This window comes from Equus asinus, chromosome 3 (genome assembly GCF_041296235.1).
Source record: "Equus asinus isolate D_3611 breed Donkey chromosome 3, EquAss-T2T_v2, whole genome shotgun sequence".
NCBI lineage: Eukaryota > Metazoa > Chordata > Mammalia > Perissodactyla > Equidae > Equus > Equus asinus.
The window spans coordinates 20,571,012-20,590,674 of record NC_091792.1 but is presented as its reverse complement, the minus strand read 5'-3'; the positions used below and the strand labels follow the sequence as shown (position 1 = coordinate 20,590,674).

The 19,663-nt window shown below is 36.0% G+C and overlaps 1 protein-coding gene across 3 annotated transcripts in view; it reads left to right on the top strand.

Moving 5' to 3' along the window:
* SCLT1 (sodium channel and clathrin linker 1) overlaps positions 1-19,663 on the top strand; it is a 145,619-nt gene that overhangs the window by 106,616 nt on the left and 19,340 nt on the right. For 2 of the 3 annotated variants that reach the window (XM_014839182.3, XM_070504747.1), the window contains exon 18: positions 4,013-4,209. In XM_014839182.3, the coding sequence (XP_014694668.3) occupies positions 4,013-4,209 (197 nt within the window). Of the gene's footprint in view, positions 1-4,012; positions 4,210-16,220; positions 16,297-19,663 lie in introns of those variants that run through there. The other variant, XR_011501913.1, reaches the window with a different exon arrangement.

Genomic DNA, 19,663 nt, shown 5'->3' with positions numbered 1-19,663 from the left:
AGGAGTATAGATAAAACTAGAGCAGCTATGAGTTTGATGATTATGGAACCTGGATGATGGTTATATAGGGATTTGTTGTTATATTCTATTTTGTGTATGCTTGAAAGTTCCCATACTAAAACATTTCCATAATTTTAAAAAAATCAATCTACTTTGGTGAAAAATATTAAATCTTTATCTTATATTTTAAATTTTGTAAGTTTCATATAGATTAATAGCTAAAAACTCTTGTGATACTATGAAACATTAGTAGGATATGTAGGTGAATATTTAACTGATAGATGGGAAAGAACTTTCTCAGCAAAACAAAAAAAAGGAAGAAATTGCAAATGAATATATTGGTAGATTTTAACATATAAAGTTTTTAAATATTCAAAACCATTTTTAAATGCTTAAAAAAGAAATAATTGGGGGAGATAGTTTTAATAAATATGACAGAAGACAAAGCTCATTCATATTTAAAGAGCTTTTAAAAATATAAAAGAAAAATATTTGTAACCCAATAGAAAAATATGTATGAGACATGAACGGAATTCACAAACTAAGAAAAACAAATTGCTAATAAATAACTTTTTAAAAGTTTAAACTCACTATTAATTTACTACAGTTATCATTGTGAGGGACCGTGCAGCTGAAAGTGTAAAATGGTACACAGAGTCTAAAATTCAGTCATAAGGGGAAAATTAGCATATTTTATGATTAAGTACAGTACAGCGTTATTTATAATAAATCAACCCATCTAGAAATAAGGGAACAATTAAATTATGGTACATCTATAAAATACTGTATTATGTCATAATTAAAAATCATGTTTCAAATATTTTATAATGTATTTATATTGCTATGTCCTAAATTTTTTTTAAAAAATAAGAAAAAATATATGCATATATATTTATATATGTTGTAATCTTATATACACTAATCTCAATTTAAAAATTCATAAATAAAAACAATTATGAAGAAGTTAGAGGTAGTTATCTCTGAGATATAGATTGCAGAGACCTTATATTTGTCTTTAATTTTTTTATATTTTCCGTTATTTTACAATATGCATGTGTGTTTGATTTTTATAATGAGGGAGAGGGGAATCAATGACTTTCCCCTATCTGGTACTGCTTTTGATCTATCTTTAATAATCAAGTTAGTAACTGATGTTTTGGAGAACAAAGGGATGACAGAAAGCTTATCTACCCCACATAGTCCACCAAAAATGCTCCCTTTTTGCCAAGTCTGCATCTGTCTTAAAAGGAGAATCATTGGTAAAGAAGAGACAGAACCTCTGAGCTAACTAGAGAGCTGTAATTCTGTTTTATGGAGGAGGCTGTCAGACAAACTGCTGCTTTGTTGCTGATTCCTTCTTTGACGACACAGGCACGTAGTGCTACATTTTGCTGCTCTTCTCCCCCTTGAAAAAGAGTGTGGTCTTCCCTGGATAAACTGAAAGGAGCCAAAAAGATCAAGAGGTCGCTTGGCTGAGAAGCTTACCAACTTATTATATGAAGTTTTCATTTGATCTTAAAGCCACTGCATTCCTTTCAGCCCTAGCTTTTTCCTTTCCTAACTCCTCCTTTCTTTCTGCCAAAGTTCTCCATTTCTTTGTGATCTAAATACCCCTTATAAGTATATAAAATTAAGAAATGGATAAGCAATCCTGTATACTTGTGTAATTCTTCTGCGGAGGAAGGGCACAAAGGAAGAATGGAGGGAGACCACAAATTTTTTTTCCTACCCACATTCTGAATTTAATCATTAGTGGGACTTTTGGTATAAGAGTCCCAGTTATTGTGGCCCTTAGCCTTCCAACGTCACTGCAGACCTGTCTAATTTAACAACTGGAATTGCGTCAGCTAAAGGATCAGGGGTTTGTTCAAACTGAATTTTGACCCTGAAAGCCGTCATTTATTCAGTCTACAGATGTGTTTTGACAACCTTACTATCTTTCAGGCGCTGAAGATGTAATAATAAACAAAAAAGACATGGTTCCCACCCTTAAAAACTTATTATTTACATGGAAGTGGTCAAAGTTTAAACTTATTTACAAACTAATAAATGCTCTTTAGGAAAAGCATAGGGCATTGTAAGAGCTTATAACAGAAGGACCTGACTTTGTCTAGAAAGAGGGTAAGAGAATTTCCTTATAAAAGTAATAATTGATCTGAGTTCTAAAAGTTGAATGCAAATAACTAAGATAAGCTAGAACGGAAAGATTATTCCAGGCAAAGGGAACAGCATGTGGAAATGACCCAAGCATGAGAAGACATTGTGGCAGAAACAAAGAAAGAGAAGGGGATAGTGGCATAACATAAGCTTGTAGAAGTAGGCAGAGATCAGGTTATCATGAAGCACCTTAGCGCAAATAAATCCAGTTTATTTGGTCCAGTTACAAATAAATTTTCCAAGTGGAAATGGGGAGTTACCTAGGCAGGCAGAGTTCTAAAACTATATGGCTGCACAGATCCGTTTGTATTATAGTGTGAAAGAGAGAGACAGAGACAGAAATACATACTTCCACCTAAGATTTCAAAACCATGGCTTCTCCAGAGAAAGTAGAAGTTGAAGCAGGGAAAGAGGAAGAGCATGTTCAAATCTAAATTTGCAGAATGTAATAATTCAAAAATTATTAAAATAGCAGCAGAAGTCAAAGAGCCTTAGGAAGCTTGCACAGCAGTAATACAATACAAAATTAATAAATACAAAGTTGTTTTTCCAGTGCCAGTATTTATAAAGTCTTAAGTTTCTACTTGTGCACCATTTGAGAAAGCAAATTTAAGAGTTTTAGGAAGCATGTTGCATTTAGTAGAAGTAATGAGGGCAGAGTGTTTGCAGTTTTCCTCTATGAGCTATGGATTTTGCTGTTGTTGGTTTTCTGTGTTTTTTGAATTGATAAAGTTGAGTCCCTTATTCATTCTTATTTGAGTTTGAGAGTAGCCATATTTAATGAATTACTAGAAGCCATGTTAACCGTGACCATTTTTAAAGCACATTATTTTAAAATGTCACAGGATAGGTATTCTTTATATTTCTTTAGTGTAGCAAGATAAAGATGCCCTGAGAGTACACCAAAGAAATTGTTCTAGTAACTATTTTCTTAATTGCCTCAAGAATGGTGATAGGTAGTTTCATTCTAGATGTGTACAACAGAAGGCAATTTGTTACATACATTGGAAGGATTAGGGCATCAGGGCTTAATTCTCTCCATAAACCCCTGGTTGAGAAAGCTTCTAGAGTATCCAAAGAGCATTTGCTTGTATGCTCATTCTGCATTAAGGTATTCTTACTATAATGACATAAATTATCTAGAAATAAATGAAGACATTTCAAATGAGATTCTGAAAATCATTATTTATAGTCTTTTTTCCTAAAAAAAAATATATACATCATTTGTTTATACTGAAACCAAAGTGGTAAAGGAATTCCTGTATGTGATTTTCTTTGACTTTACAAAGTCCTTTGAGAGACGATCTGAAATTTGGTATGCAATTCAGAAGTGACTTGAAGAGCTTCTGAGTTGGTGAACACATCAAGGTGCTAGGAGGGTGGCACTCTTGCAGAGGGCAGAGAAGCCTGCACAGCCCCTGCTTCCTATACCTTGCCCTATGCATCGCTTCCATTTGGCTGTTCCTGAGTTGTATCCTTTATTACAAACCAGTAAACATTAAAAAACATGGCTTGAGTAAAAACCTCTCAGTTACTGAGAGCATGAACATTTTCCAAGGATTCTAGAAAGAAAAGTAAAAGTAGATAGAGAGTAGTTTTATATGAGATAGTATACTTTTTTGCTAGTGGCATTTTAAGGTGGTCCAGAAAGTGTTGCAAAAAGTTATAGTCCATTGTAATTCTGGTTTCATTTGTGGTGAAGACAAATTATAAACTTAATTTATATATATATTTCTCATCCAAACATTTCTATGCCACAGACATAATGAATGATTCCTTTTGTATATATCGTTGATCAGTATATCTCCTAGAATAACAGAAAAGAAAAAGATACTGTGTTCATTTTATTCCTTAGATCAGTACAATGGAACATGAATTTTCCATAAAGGAACATGGATTTGAAGTTCAGTTGAGAGAGATGGAAGACAGTAATCGAAATACCACTGTTGAACTGAGGCAGCTCTTAATGACTCAACAGAAGGCGGCCAATAGGTGGAAAGAAGAAACAAAGAAACTTACTGAAAGTGCAGAAATTAGAATCAGTAATCTAAAGTAAGTCCACTATTAATTGATACATTTTACAGACAAATAATGTCTTTGCCATAATCTTTTTGTAAAGATGTGTAATTCTGGACCTTGTACTTATATTTTTTATTCAGCAAATATTTATTGAACTTCTATGAAAAATATTAAGCATTATAAAGCAAAACTAACCTTGTATATTTTTGTAAATTTTATACATATTCCACAAAATACAGTGATTTTTGTTGGACATGACAGTTTAGAATTTTAATACCATTTACATATAGGTATAGCATAATAATGTTCTATAGTTGTAACAGAATCTATTTGACCTGCAAAGCCTAAAATATTTGCTCTCAGGCCCTTTAAGAAAAAGTTTACTGATCCCTGCCCAGAAAGAACTTGAGCTTTTATGCTGAATGATATGGGAAGCTATGGAGGGCTTTGAGCAAGGTGATAAGATCAGGTTTAAACGTTCAGCAGGTCAGTTGACGGCTGTATGAATAGACTGTAGGGGCGAGTGTAGAAGAAGGGAGAAGGTGGCCCAGTATTGGAATAACCAAGTAGAAGGCGATGGGGACTTGGATTAGGTTCTGAAGGGTTGGAGATCACCAAAAAAAGTTTGCTTAGGGCCATGTCAAGTATGAGCTGCCTAAAAGACATTTCAGTCAGATATCGACTCATCAGTGGGGTACATACGTTTGGAGTTCAGGGGAGAGATTGCAACAGGAGCTATACATTTGGGAGTCATTAACATATACGTGATTTCTAAAATCATTGGATGAGAATGTGTAGAAAGGAAATCTAGAAAGAGAAATTAAGCTGTCTGAGAACTAAATTCCAAAAGTTAAAGGTTTGAAGAGATGATTCCACTGAAAGAGACTGAGAAAGAATATCCAGCAAAATAAAAATCTAGACAAAATGGTTAAAAAAAAAATTCAGAAGGAGAATAAGCAATAAATATAGGTGATATTTATTGAATGCATAACGTGTTTTTTCTAAACAACTTACATATACTTAATTAGTCTTTACAACAGCCCTACAAAGTGTATAACATTACCATTTACATTTTACAGATAGAGAAACTGAAGGAGATGGAGAGGCTGAGGGAGGTTAAGGAACTTGTTCCAGGTCACGTAGCTAAGGAAGTAACAGATCCTAGTTTCAAATTCAGGCAGTTTGGGTAAAGATATACTCTTAACCATTATGTTTTATGAAATGCTTCTGATTGATTGAGTGAGGTGAGGACTGAGAATGGACCTTTCAATTTGGCACCCTGTGGTGGTCTTTGTTAAACATGGTAAGAGCAGTTTTGGTGGAATTCTGGAAAGAAAATGTTGTATTTAGAATGAATTTAAGAGAAAAAGAGAATTTCTGCTTCCAGTTAACGGTGAGCTAAGCAATTTGGATGAGCCCTTTGCCACAACTAAAAAAGTTAGATAAATTATAACAAGTATCTATGAACTGTATTAAAGAACTAACAAAAACATTATTACCAGTTTGATTTTATTCCAGGAATGCAAAATTATTAAAACATTAGAAAATAAATTAGTATAATTTACCACATTAAATTATTAAAAGAGAAATATCATAAGGTCTTCTCAATAGGTAGAGAAAAAGCATTTGTCAAAATTTAATTCCATTCTTGATTTTTCAGAATATCTCTTAACAAACTAGAAATAGAATTCCGTAATTTTATGAAAGTATCTATCTTAAAGCAGACATTATTCTTAATGGCAAAAAAAATGTTAATAACTTTCCTCTGAAGATTGAGAAGATGACAAAGAAGTCCACGATTACCACTTCTATTAGTATTTGTGCCAGAAGTTCTAATCAGTGCACTATGGCAAGAAAAAGAAATAAAAGCTATGCAACCAGAAAGGAAGGAAGAAAACAGTCATTCTTAATGGACATCATAATTGTATATATAGAAAGTCCAAAATAATTGATAGATTATTAGGTGAATATACAAAAATTAATTGTATTTCTACATGCCAACAGCAAACATTTCAAAACAAAATTTTAAATATAGTAGAATTTACAATACATTAATAAACATCAAATACCCAGGCATAAATGTAACAAACGATATGTAAGACTTTTGTGTGAAAACTATGATATTAAGAGTAACTAAAGAAGGCCTAAGTAAATAGAGATCATGTTAATTTATTAGAATATTATAAATTTGTTAACACTGCCCCCTCAACCATCTATAGATTGAGTATAATCTCAGTCAAAATACTAGCACATGGAACAGTATCCAAAATATATTAAATGCAAAAACACAAGTAATATGCAGTGTGTATAGTATTCTACCCTGTAAGGGAGGGAGGAGTGTGTGTGTATGTATGTGTATACATATATATGCAAACATCCTATGTATACACCACATTCATACACATGCATACGCACACACACATTCTGTTTTTAAAGAATAGAGAAGTAACCAAATGAATAATTAAAATGGTTGTCTATGAGTGGAGAGAAGGATGAAGGCTAAACTTCTTTGAATGAACCTTGTTTTGTAGATTTTTAGGCTTGACTTTGAAACTATATAAATGGTTATATAATTATTTTCAAATTAAATCAAAATTTAAAAGACAGTACCTAAAAGTTGAAAGTAAAATTAAATAGGGGCTGGCCCTGTGGCCGAGTGGTTAAGTTGGCACACTTCGCTTCAGCGGCCCAGGGTTTCACCAGGTCAGATCCTAGGCGTGGACCTAGCACCACTCATCAAACCATGCTGAGGCTGTGTCCCACATAGCAGTGCCAGAGGGATCTACAACTAGAATATACAACTAAGTACTGGGGGGCTTTGGGGAGAAGAAAAAGAAAGTAAAATTAAACAAATTAACTTAATTGTGTAGGAAGTTGATGGCTTAATTACACAGATGAATTATTTCAAATGACATTAAACGGTAATTAGACCATATACTCCTAGTGAGATAAATCCTAAGGATAAAAGGAAATACAAAAAATAGTAAACTGTTTTTAGTAGTCGTGTTGTTAGAAATAATATTGGTATTATTATTCTGAAACTTATAATTACAGCATAAAGCAACTGAGTAATTATATAAATGTCTTTAAGAACCAAGATTTTCATCATGAGAGAAGAAACTCAAAGAAATTAACTAAAACTTGGAATTCTAAATTGGAATTGGAAATATTAGTATATGAATTCATGGTGTGTTTTACTCTTAAAAACATATATTTCCTAATTCTATCCACTAAAAGGACCTAGAAACGGTGACCAGAATTCAGTTGCAATGAGGTATCCCAAAAGAAACTAGGACTCCTTAGAGAAATGATTGCTTACAGATCTGGGATAGAAAAGTACAAGATGAGCCTGGAAAACACTTTGTTGTAGCAAAAGGCAAGGAAGGTGTCAAGATTACTGGGGTCATGTCAAAAGAACCCAGGAGCCAACTTGAGGAGGCTCCCACTGGCCAATGTGGGGGCAATTTGAACATCAAAAAGGATATCTGCAGTAAATTAAAGCATATCAAATATATTAAAAATTCATGACCAGAATGATATTAAATAAAGAAGAAAAGTCTTTGGTCACCTTTGAAAGATGCTATGGAATAAACTCTTTCTGAAAAAAGATAAATAAAGGGAAAAATCAAACATTTATTCTGCCCTCCCTATACTGATCATACAGTCATGCATCACTTAATGATGGGGATACGTTCTGAGAAATGTGTTGTTAGGGGATTTCGTCATTGTGCAAACATCATAGAGTGTACTGAAAGGGAAAATTTGCCACCCAAAAATGTGTCTTTTTTAACGTAAGGATTATTTTCAGCTGATTTTGGGGGGGTGTGTGTGTGAGGAAGATTGGCCCTGAGCTAACATCTGTTGCCAATCTTCCTCTTTTTGCTTGAGGAACATTGTCCCTGAGCTAACATCTGTGCCAATCTTCCTCTATTTTGTATGTGGGATGCCACCACAGCATGGCTTAATGAGTGATATGTAGATCCATGCCTGGGATCTGAACCCATGAACCCTGGGCCACCACAGTGGAGCGTGCAAATTTAACCACTACACCACTGGACTGGCCTCATAGGCTGATTATTTTTAAGAAACAAAAGACTAAGAAAAGTTTTTTTCTTACCTCCCCCTTAACTGCCTAAAAGAATTCATATAGAAAAACCAGTCTCAGGAAGCGAGCTATCATCTTAACATAGCATGGACCAGGTGGTAGACAGGGAGGAACCTAGGAAAGCCTATTTGTTGGGCTCCCCTCTGTGTTCTTCTATTTCTGTGTGGCCAAACAGACAGTTGTTTTCTAAATGTTTGCTTATTTTCACCTACCTTTGAATTGCTTTCCTTTCCTTTGAAGTCCCTGACTCTCCCCACCCTTGATATCTTCTTTCGTCTTTAGCTGAGGATGATATTTAAGGTGAGGGCTTTGACCATTTTGGTCAGTTACTTAGTTTTCCTGGGTTTCTCCCATGTATACATGTTATTTAATCCTCCCCACAGAACTTACACAACCCTAGATGGCATAGCCTACTATACACCTAGCTATATGGTACCAGTCTTATGGGACCATCATTGTATATGTGATCTGTCATTGACTAAAACGTCATTATGTAGTACATGACTGTGCTTCATCAAGAGCTACATGGCCTTCTCTACCATAATACCCCCACTTCACTGGTTAGGGAACCCATATAGGGATTTTGCCAGTTAGTTGCTCATTATGTCTATTCCAATTATGCATCCCAGACCCAGGGAAATAACCACAGGGTAGGATTATGGACACACTGGGCCCACTATGAGACAACTGAAGCCAAAACTCCATTGATGACCTGACCTATAGAAACCCCTCCTCTGGTTGGTGGCCCTTAGTGGTATTTGGAGTCTCCAGGAATTTGTCAGTTCAGCAACAGTGTCCAGTAATCCAGAAAATGTCTGGATTTCCCCTTCCAAAATTGCACGATCACCCTGTTAACCCTTCACAGGTCCCTTAGGGGAAGGCCGGGAGGAAATATATATGGATGTATAACAAAATCCTTCTTCAGAGGAACCTGCAACCCCTTCCTTCATTCAGGGGGCTCTAAGTCTATGAACTGACTCAAGTTTGAGAATTGGTTAAAGGGCCATGTGTGACACTCTCTTGTAGTGATTCAAGTCAGACTGCTAGTCACAAGACCTAGAGCTTTCTACTTCTGCTAGAGCTTTTCTACTTCTCCAAATCAAATAAGACTTTAGTAGGCTGCCCGTCTACTTCAGTTCTATGCTCACAGTGATCAGACTAGAAAACACCAGAGATCTGTGCAGATCAGACTCTTCTGGTTACTACTTCAACCCTGCCACCCATTCCAGTAATGATGACATCAAATGACACTACATCTTTCTTGCCATTGAAAATCCTATCATTTCCATTGAATTCAGGAAGCCTAGTTCCATGGTTCCGTGGTAACAGTTCCCACTGTCATTTCTGTACCAGAGAGAATAACCACTACAGAGCTCTTAGGGAATACTGGGGCAACCCTCATGACTGTGTTTCTCACAGTCTTGGCAAAGGGAATGTCTGCTGGACCCTCCTGAAGGACAGAGTTGAAGGATGGATGAGCTGGTTTTATATTAAAAAAAAAAAAAAAACCCTCTAGCCTTCCAATCTCCTTAGCTTTTGATGACTTCCTCTATTACTGATTCTCAAATGGGGACAGTTTTGTCCTCCTCCTCTCCCTGGAACATTTGTCTTAAAAATATCCAGACACATTCGGGGATGCTACTGCCATCTAGTGTATAGAGGCCAGGGATGCTGCTAAGCATTCAACAATGCACATAAGAGCCCCCTACAACAAAAAAATTTCCAGCCAAAGATGTCAGTGGTGCCAAGGTTGAGAAACCCTGCTCTACACTGTAACAAGGAGCTTTTTACACTTTAACCTCATTCGGTATAGGTAACCTTTGAATCCAGGTGTTGTTCAACCTACCAGGCAAACCAAGATACTCAAGCTAACAGGTTGAAGCCAGAATATCTGCTTTGTGAACTCATATTGGTAAATTTGGCCTAATCCAATGTTTTATCCCTTATGCTGTAATCAGGTGCCCTTAGGTTCCATTCTCATACATACTCTCCAGTTTCTGTTTATATAAAATTGGCAAAACCGTGAAATTATTTTGGCATATTCTGCATCCTCACAGGTCTTGTTTTGTACTTCATTCTCTAGAGCCTCTTAGATTTGGGTCTGGCTGTAGATGTAGAAGCAATGAATCATGGTGAAGTTAATCCTGAAGAGAGTCCCCTGTTCTTTGCAAGGCAACTCCCTCAGGTAAAGCCACTAGAAATTCTTCCGGCAAAGGAGACTTACCTATCCAAATAGGAGAGAAGGACTGCTGCTACTGGCAAAGGAGGCATGGCAGAATTTAGAGGTCCAAGGCCCCAGCTTCACTGGAGTCTGTCTATTCACATGTCCCCATCCCAATTTTCAGGAAAGAAGAGACCCTGCAAGGTTGGGAATTCAGTTTGTGGTGTAATTCAGCCACCCACAGGATTAGACTTTGGATTTGATTATCAGAAATACCAGCTTTGCAGCCTGAGGAGATAAGGGTTTCTTTTAGGGTAGTCATAGTAGCTTTCAGGGCCCTAACCTGGGCCTTGAGCTCAGAATCTAAAACTCTGAGCTCTTTATTTTCATTCTCAAATTTTTTCAGTGTACCTAGAAGCCCCAGTATACTCTGTATTCACTAAAGTATTCTATGTCGTTAACTACTTGGTCACTCAAAACCTTATCCTCTATAGGAACTTGATTATATAGGTGATAATTTAAATAACTGTTTTGCCATTGCATACCATGGATTACCAGTGTCCCCTTTACCACTGGCCTTTAAATCTAATGAAAGCGGAGAAGCAATTCCAGATAGTACCCATTTGTCAAACCTCACCAAACTCTACATTCAAAGTGGCTACATTTTAATTTCCCTAATTGTACCTCAATAAATTTGATTTAAAAAAAAAAACAAATATTGCCTTTGCTCAGTTCTCCTCTTCTGTCTTCCTGGGACTCTGCTCAAAGGTATATTGGACTTTTGTATTCCATTCCTGTCTTTCTTACCTTCTTTACTTCCATCATTTTCTTTCACTGTGCTATATTCAGACAGTGTCTTCAAATATATGTTTTATTTCATAAATTCTCTTTTTTATGTTCAATCTGCTGCTTATATGTCCATTGAGTTTTTATTTTGTTATTTTTTTATTTCTAGAAGTTCTATTTAGCTCTTTTTCATGTCTGCTATTTTACATTCTTATAGCCTCCTGTTCCTTGCAAATATTTTCAAGTTTGTCATGCTTTTCTTTGTAAATGGTAAACATTATCTGAAAGTCTGCATCTGATAATTCCAATTTCCGTCATCAAGCAGGTCTGTTTCTGTTGGTTGCTATGCATGTTGTCTAGTTTCTTTATTTGCTTGTTAGTAATTGTCATGTAAAATTTCTGTTCTGGGGCTCTCATAGAGAGGCTTGCCTTAGCTTCTGCAGGGTACCTGAAACCACTACTGGTTTTGAGCACCTTGACGAAGGGTACGGTTTCTGGCCGACCCTAGGTATTTGTTCTTTGAGGTCAATCTATAAGATGGCTGGTCCGTGGCCACAAATTCTCAGGAGTGTTCCTTTCTTATTTTCTTCTCCTGCTTTGCTCATGACCAAAGTAGCTTCTCCATAGTCCTGTGACTTTTTGGGGAGGGGCATGGGTTCAGATATGGTTCACCTTACCCTGAGGGGGTGTGCCCCTTTTCAAATCAATGTTGGAGAGGGTCTCTCTACCACACTCCTTTCTCTGAGTGGTAACAGAGCCAGATCCTAAATGTGGGGTATTGTAAATGTCTTCCGGGGCATAGGAAGAATTGGTGCCCCAAGACGCTGCTTATTTTTCTTATTATAAGCTTTTATTCAAAAATTGTCTTGGGACTTCTTGCTATATTTTCATTTCTTTAATACTTTTAAATTGTGGTGTTTTTAACAGGTCAATTAATCTGAATACCTAGTGTGTCTTTCCTGAATCCAAACATATACTTTTTAAAAATATCCCACCTCATTTACTACAATGATTTATATAATACATCTTGGTGAAAACTAGGCTTTAGGTAACTTCTGTCTTATAACAGAGTTTACATGTATCTGTGGTCAGTTACAGCATCCTAGAAGTTGAAATGGACTATAGCTACAAAATAAACCAATTAGAACCGTTACAGGGAACTATCCTCGGGGTAATTAGAACCAGTGTTGCACTTATACAACATATCACTTCTAATTAATAAACATTAGCAGTTGATCTTAGTATTATTTCTTAACTAGAAGAAATATGTTGTATACCTTTGTGTTTTGACTGCATTACCTTGAGTAAGGATATAGTGAGGCTGGAGGCAGATCAAGAGAGAGAAACTAGAAAGAGTTTTATAGTTTCTTGTATTCACAGTTCCCTGGGGTGAACACAGCACAAAGCACAGGACCTTACAGTAGAAGCACCAGGATTGGTTGCAAGGCAAAGGGAGTAGGGGAGAAGTGTGGGCAAGTGCCTTTATTATGGTTTCCGCTGGAAAGAATGAGGCAGGGTAAGTAGGCCTAGGATTGGCTAATTTGAATGATTTCAGCAGGCTCTGAGGCATAGGGACTGTCCCTGGTTGTCTGATATCTGGTTGTGGGGCAGTTAAGGCAAGTGTACAGTGGCCCAGAGTATGAGAGCCCGTAAGGGAAGTAGTTGGGAGTGTGAATTTAATCAGCTGCTCCAGAAGGGAAACCGATGGGCCTCTAGCTAGGGCCTCAAAACTTAGTCAAGACAGCATTTAAAAACAACTATATTGTACCTCGAAGTAACTAATAGTGTAGAGTCCTAAGCCTAGAATATAAGGACACATTATTCTAATGGTCCAGAAGTGCCTAACTTTGATTTATTTGTACCACAGTGTTGAAATGGGAGATGAAAAGTGACTGTCGTGTTGGCTGAGATCTTAAAAACAGCTTGGAAAATGTAGCATCATTTGTATCTATACTTCTTGCTTAGTGAGGGACTGCCCATGCTGAGCTGAGGGTGTCCAGTAAAGATTTAACATCCCATTTTCTAGCTCCTCCTCCTCCTCCTCCTGCCCCTCCTCCTCCTCCTCCTCCTCCTTCTCCTCCTCCTCCTCCTCCTCCTCCTCCTCCCCCCTCTCTATCTCCCCCCACACACACCGGTACATAGTTGTATATATTCTAGTTGTAGGTCCTTCTAGTTCCACTATATGGGACACTACCTCAACATGGCTTGATGAGCAGTGCTAGGTCTGCAACCCAGCATCCGAACCAACCAAACCCTGGGCCACCGAACTGAAGCACCAAACTTAACTACTTGGCCACAGGGCCAGCCGCTGCACCAAGTTTAAGAGAAAGGCAGTACCAGCCCTTTGTGGGTCCATTACATATGATTTTTCCATAGTTCTTAGGAAAAAAAAGTAATGAATAAATGTTTGGTTTAATATTATGTTTGTATTAAAACTTACATGTAGATTATTAAAATGATATATATTAACTCTGCAAGAATAGAAGCATATTAAACTTTTATATACTTGCTCTATTGTATTAGCATACTTAATGAAAATATCCAGATTTGCTCTGAGTTAGCACACCTTTGATGGTGTTCAGCAAGATTGTTAGCATCTTGGCTCTCTATCTCTACTCTATGAAGCTCAGAGTTATACCCTGCAGGCCTCTATGAACTGTGCTTGTATGTTCACAGGCACCAGTGCACCAGCAGTTATCGGCACGTAATATTTATTGAATGAATATGTATGTATGAGCATAAATATTATGTAAATGTAAAGTCCATAGCATAGTGTTAGGCCCTTGATAAGTATTCTGTAAATGTTTATAGGTGATTTATTTGAGAATTATTGAAATGTGATTTTTTGAAAGGAGTTTTTGCTAGCCAGCAGTACAAGACCAAGGAAGAATCAGTCCAGCCTGAATTCTGGGATGCAATGCCAGCTTTATGACTAGCTCACCTCATTTTGACTGATTTAAAGTTTACTGGAATGAGTCCTGTGTCAAAAAATTTCATCAAGCCTGCTGGCTGTCATCACACCATCATAACTTAATTCTTTTGAATACTGAAAATTAGTTTTTTTATTTTTTTTAAGCTAAAATTCAGATACTGTGGAAGAAGCCCTATAGTTTCCAGTAGTCGGAATCTTGAAAACAACCTGGATGTGGTCCATAGAACAATCTGGCTCCAATCTCTCTACCTGCTTTCCTGTACCTTCATAGTCAGTCGTCAAGTCTGGCTGATTCTGCCTCCTTAATGTTTTTCAAGTCTATTTGCCTTTATCCTCACTACTCCTACCTTAGTTCAGGCCACCCGCATCTCACCTGGGTTACTGCAACAACTTTCTGATTGGTTTCTGGAACCCCAAGCTTATCTTCCCTCTAATCCATTTTCCACACTATGCCAGACATACCTTTTATAATTATGACTATAATTATAATATACCTTGTTAATTCATTCCACTCTTCCATCGTTTCCCACCCCCAATTAGGAAGAAGTTGGCCACAGGGATTTTCTGATCTGGCCCTTATATGTTCCAATCTCATTTCTCCTCACTTTCCAATTTTTATTACTCGCTTCTCCTTAAGAGAATTTTAGAGAAACCTTCATCACTTTAAGGTCCCTTTAATATAATAAGAATAAGAAATTAACATTACCGGTTTGAAAGATCAAAATTTTATCCAAAGCACCTAGTCCTTTAAAAATAGCTGCTACCTAGTAACCCAGCCAGTCACATTTCTTTTAAACCACAGGGCAGTGGTGGGGACTGGGGTAGGGCAAATACTCTAACAACGGCTTTGCTGTCCAGCAAGGAATCATACCTTTAAAAAGACAATAGCAGTGAACAAAACAGGCAAAAATCCCTGCCCTCATGGAGCTTTCATTCTAATAGGAGAGACAGACAATAAACAAAAGAAAATAAATATATAACGTGATAGGTGATAAGTGCTAAAAAGGAAAATAAAGTAGAAAAAGGGAATAGGCAGTGTGTATATTTTTAGAGGGAGTGCAGTTTTAGATAGAGTTGGCAGGAATAATCATCCTCAACTCTCCTGACCCTCTTTCTCCTTTTTTTGCCAGGCAAGCCCTGGTTAAATCCAACTCGTTCTCCCCTCTGTTCCTTCACCCATTCAGCTCAAGTTGGCTGCAGATAAACACACAGCCATGTTGGTGGTCTCACTTTAAATTCATAATCACAGAAGCGGCCCTGTGCTGCCAGGCAATCAATCTGTAGGTTCTCCTCTCCTTGGTGACTATTTTATACCCTCTTGTTTTTCCTCAAACATTTTACATCCCCTCCCTCATCATCACTTTCATTTGGTAACTTCAATTCCTATTTCACCGAGAAAAGAGAAGCACTCAGAAGAGAACTCCCACAGTCTCCTCGCTGCATTTGTGTTCCTATAATGCGTCTTTTCCCATATACCCTGCTATAGCAAGAGGTAGGCTGGCCCTGCACTGGTATAAGGCCAAGCTCTTCATTTGGCCCATAGATTCCACCTTTGCTTTGCTCTGCTGCCTTCTTGTTGGATTCTCATTTAAAAACAAAGAATCTTTTTTTAGAACAATTTTCCATAAAAATAGAATGCCTAACGTAGCAACATGAAGTGCTTAACTGCCCTAAGAGAGAAATAAATAGAAATAACTCATTGAATAAGCAATTTAAAACAAACCAACCAACCTTCTAAGGAACATTCCTACTTAAATGAAATCTTGGTTTGTGAATTTATTTGGCCTTTCCACCAGTGCTAATGCGCCATGGTCAGATATGCTCAGCAGCTCACAATAGGTAATAAAGCCCTGCAGCCTAAACAGTCAAGAAACAGTTTGTACCTTGACTCCAGCTGTGCACTTGAATCCAGTAAATATACCTAGGATTTTTTTCATTTTCAAAGCTTATCCCCTTTTCTGTCCAGCCTTAAAAAACCAAGTTTTGGTAAATGATCTTCCAAACCCTAAATAAAACTACCAAATTTCCGGTAATTTAGTGATTGTTTTTTTACCTCTTAGATAAAAGGAAAAAAAGGAAATAGAATATTTCCTTCAAAATCAAGAGAATAATACCATCACTTGACATCGAACATGGGTAAGATTATTACTTTTCTTATGTTATACAATATTTTAGAAAATAGCTTTTAACTTCAATACCAAAGTGAGCAGACATGCCCCTGCCATCAGACACTGCGTTCTAGCGAGGGAGTCTGACTGTGGGGATCTCTACTAGTGGAGGTTCGCTCTGCTACCAGATTGTTAGCAATTTCATCTTTACCTTTAGTGAATTAATTATTTCTTTTACTATTTCTATGAATTTGAACTTATATCAAACTCAACATGCATGTCATTGCTAAGAACTTATGTTGTCCTCAAAGCTTATTAAGTAATGTTTCAGAATTAATATGACCTTTTCAAATCATTCATTCGACACATAGCTAAAGGCATTATGTTCATTTATTTCCAGTTTACGTAGAATTCTAGAGGACTATGTGTGTCTTCCCAAAATAGTCTCTATCTTTTATGCATACCTCTTAATTTGACAGCCTTTGAGATGTTGAAAAACATAGGTTTAGAATCATATATTTATCAATGGCCTTAAACAGTGAACTATTGAAGTAGCAGTATTATTAAAGACCTGAAAATTTTCTCCTAAACGTGAGTGACTGACTTAAGATCTTAGTGTAGGAGTCAATTGTGGTATATAAAAAGCTAAAGAACTAGATTCAAATCCACAATCTGCCCCACAGGTGTGTAATTATGTATAAATCAATTTTTTCAAGCCTCAATTTTATCATCTATAAGAATAAAACCTACATTAGATTGCTAGGGTTATTTATGAAATAGTGTGAATATCAAAGAATCTTGTAAACTGTAAAGCATCATGCAAATATTATGTATTATTATTAGAATTAGAAATATTCTATACTCATATTTTTCTCTTAGCTTTTTAACTGCCTTACTGTTCCTGCATTGCTAGTCCTTGACTGTCCTTGAGATATTTTCAACATCCTTTTCAATTCTTATCATGATCTTTTCCTTTCAAGTTCAAATGTATCTTAATTATTGTCACTGCTTTTACTTCTGCCATTCTAGTTCACTGTAACACAGTTTTTAAAAAATCCACAATAACTACGTAGAAAAAGAATCCTTCTTTGAATGCTCTTATTACTGACAGGAGAGAAGGAACTGGATTTTTCCAGCCATCACCTCTCCTTCTTCTGTGACGGTCTGGTCTTTGTTCCATGAGTTATAGTACTGTTTTTATTAAATTTTAAAAGCCCCATGTTCTGTAGCATTTTTGGTAGGGTGAGTAGGTTGAGGAAGATTGCTTAAAAGTAAATTGGTTATCAAAAATAAATAGGTCACAAAAAAATAATAAAAATAAATAAATAGGTTTCATTTTTTACATGCTTTGAATTTTTAGATTTAGTCATTTTTAGGTATCTTTTTAAAAAGGAATAATTATACATAAGTTAAATATTTCTTGGTTATGTAATTTTTATAAAATAAAAATGTGAGAAGGCAGTATATTCTGAGGTTTCATTGTATATATTTAGGATTTTCCATAGGAAAATCTGGTTTTCATGGGAGATAGTTAACCTTTGCTTGGTATGCCCATGTTGATTGTTTAAATCACGGGGTTGAAAATGCAAATACATTCCAATATACTAAGAAAGATTTTCTGCGTATCTCTACTATGTCACTAAAACTATCAGCATGCTCTGACATGTCAAAACTAAAATGTTCACTTTCAAAATAGAAAATATTTTTACAAGGCTTTCCATTGATTCTTTCCTTTCATAAAAGGATTGTATATTTAATATATATATTTTTAGTACATAAGGAGGCAGCACAGCATTGTAGATAAGAGTACTAACTCAGGAGTCAGTCAAACCTGAATTTGAATCCCACCCAGCCCAACCCTTTACACTTTTTTATACACCCTTTATGTTATCATTAGACTTTATTATAGGATAACAAATATAAGGTGTTAACTCCATGCCTGGCATGTACAGTATTTAGGAAGCAAACAGCAAACAGATTGTTGTATTCAAAGTAAACCGTGACATAATGCATGAGACGTGTATGAGCAGCTTACATGCTTCTTTCGTTTTTAATTGTACAAAAACATTACTAGCTCTAGAAAACACTAGATTTTAGGCAATATTTAGATACATGAATTATATCCTTTCTCTTTGGAGACAAAAATAACATTGAGGAATATATATGAAATCAAGTCAAAAATCTTTCTGCAATAAATAAGTATAGCTACTAAAGTATTTTCACTGACGTATCTCACCTGTTGGTCATAATACAGAATTGTATGGAAGCCATAATAAATTTCTAATTTTTAAGTAGAAAGTTAAAATTTATGCTTAATTCCAGTGGAAAAAAAATATGTTACAAATGTGATGCTCTATACGGGCTGAATCTACAGTAGCGTCCGTACTGGGCATTAGCAATTTGATGTTTGCTCCGTTGTACCAATAGTGTATCAGGCTAACTGCTAGGTGGTACTTCTCTGTCTTTGGGAAAGGATTCATTTGCTCTCCTTTAGAAATGGTTTTGTTTTTAGAAGGATTCAATTATACAATCCAAGTCTTCAACCAATCAGGTCTTTTATTAATAATAAATTGTAAAGTTAACTACAGATCAATACATTAAAAAAGCAAATGGCTCATTTGATGCTTCCCATAAGGGTTTCTCTGTATATACCATGAATTTATTCATCCTACCATTCATATAAAAAGTTTTATTAATAGCTATCAAAAATGAGCTTTTTCAGGTTAGGTCCCAGCATCCTGCTTCCCAGTGTGCCATTATTGTGCCATGTTAAGCATCAAAGCTTTCCCCATGAAAATATGCCCTTTAAAAACTTAGTGCTAGTCTGTAGTCACCAAATCTTGAAAATTCTTTGCTTTGCTTCTGTCCACTTCACTTCATAACAATTAAATTCTTATAAATTGACTGTTTTCTTCCTAACTGTCTGTCCACCTATCTCCTGCAGTTAGGAGAATATTGGAGACAAAACCAAATACCAGCATAGCCACAAAACACTTAGCATGCTAGAGTCTCCCTGGACTAGTTTTGCTGCCTTTGGAAACCTCTGTTCCTTCCGACAATTAAATGTGATTACCAGGTACTTGTGATTTCTTAAGATCTCCCCATGAGTAAGTATAGCCATAATTAAATGTAATGCAAAATAATGAAATAAAATGCTTTTCCCATAGAAGGAAGTTTTTCATCTTAGTATCAAAAAGCTTAGTATAAAAAGCGTTTCAAAAATTTGAACTCCTCTGTGGTATCTTCTTTTAATTTGAAGTTTGCTTTAATTTGTAAAATTTTATTAATTCATCTATAATTATTCTCTGCTAGTTACTGTTTTATCTTGAAATGTATGTAACACAGAATTTTGAGCTTCCAAAAGGAAACAATTTTATTAGCTACTTATTAATGTA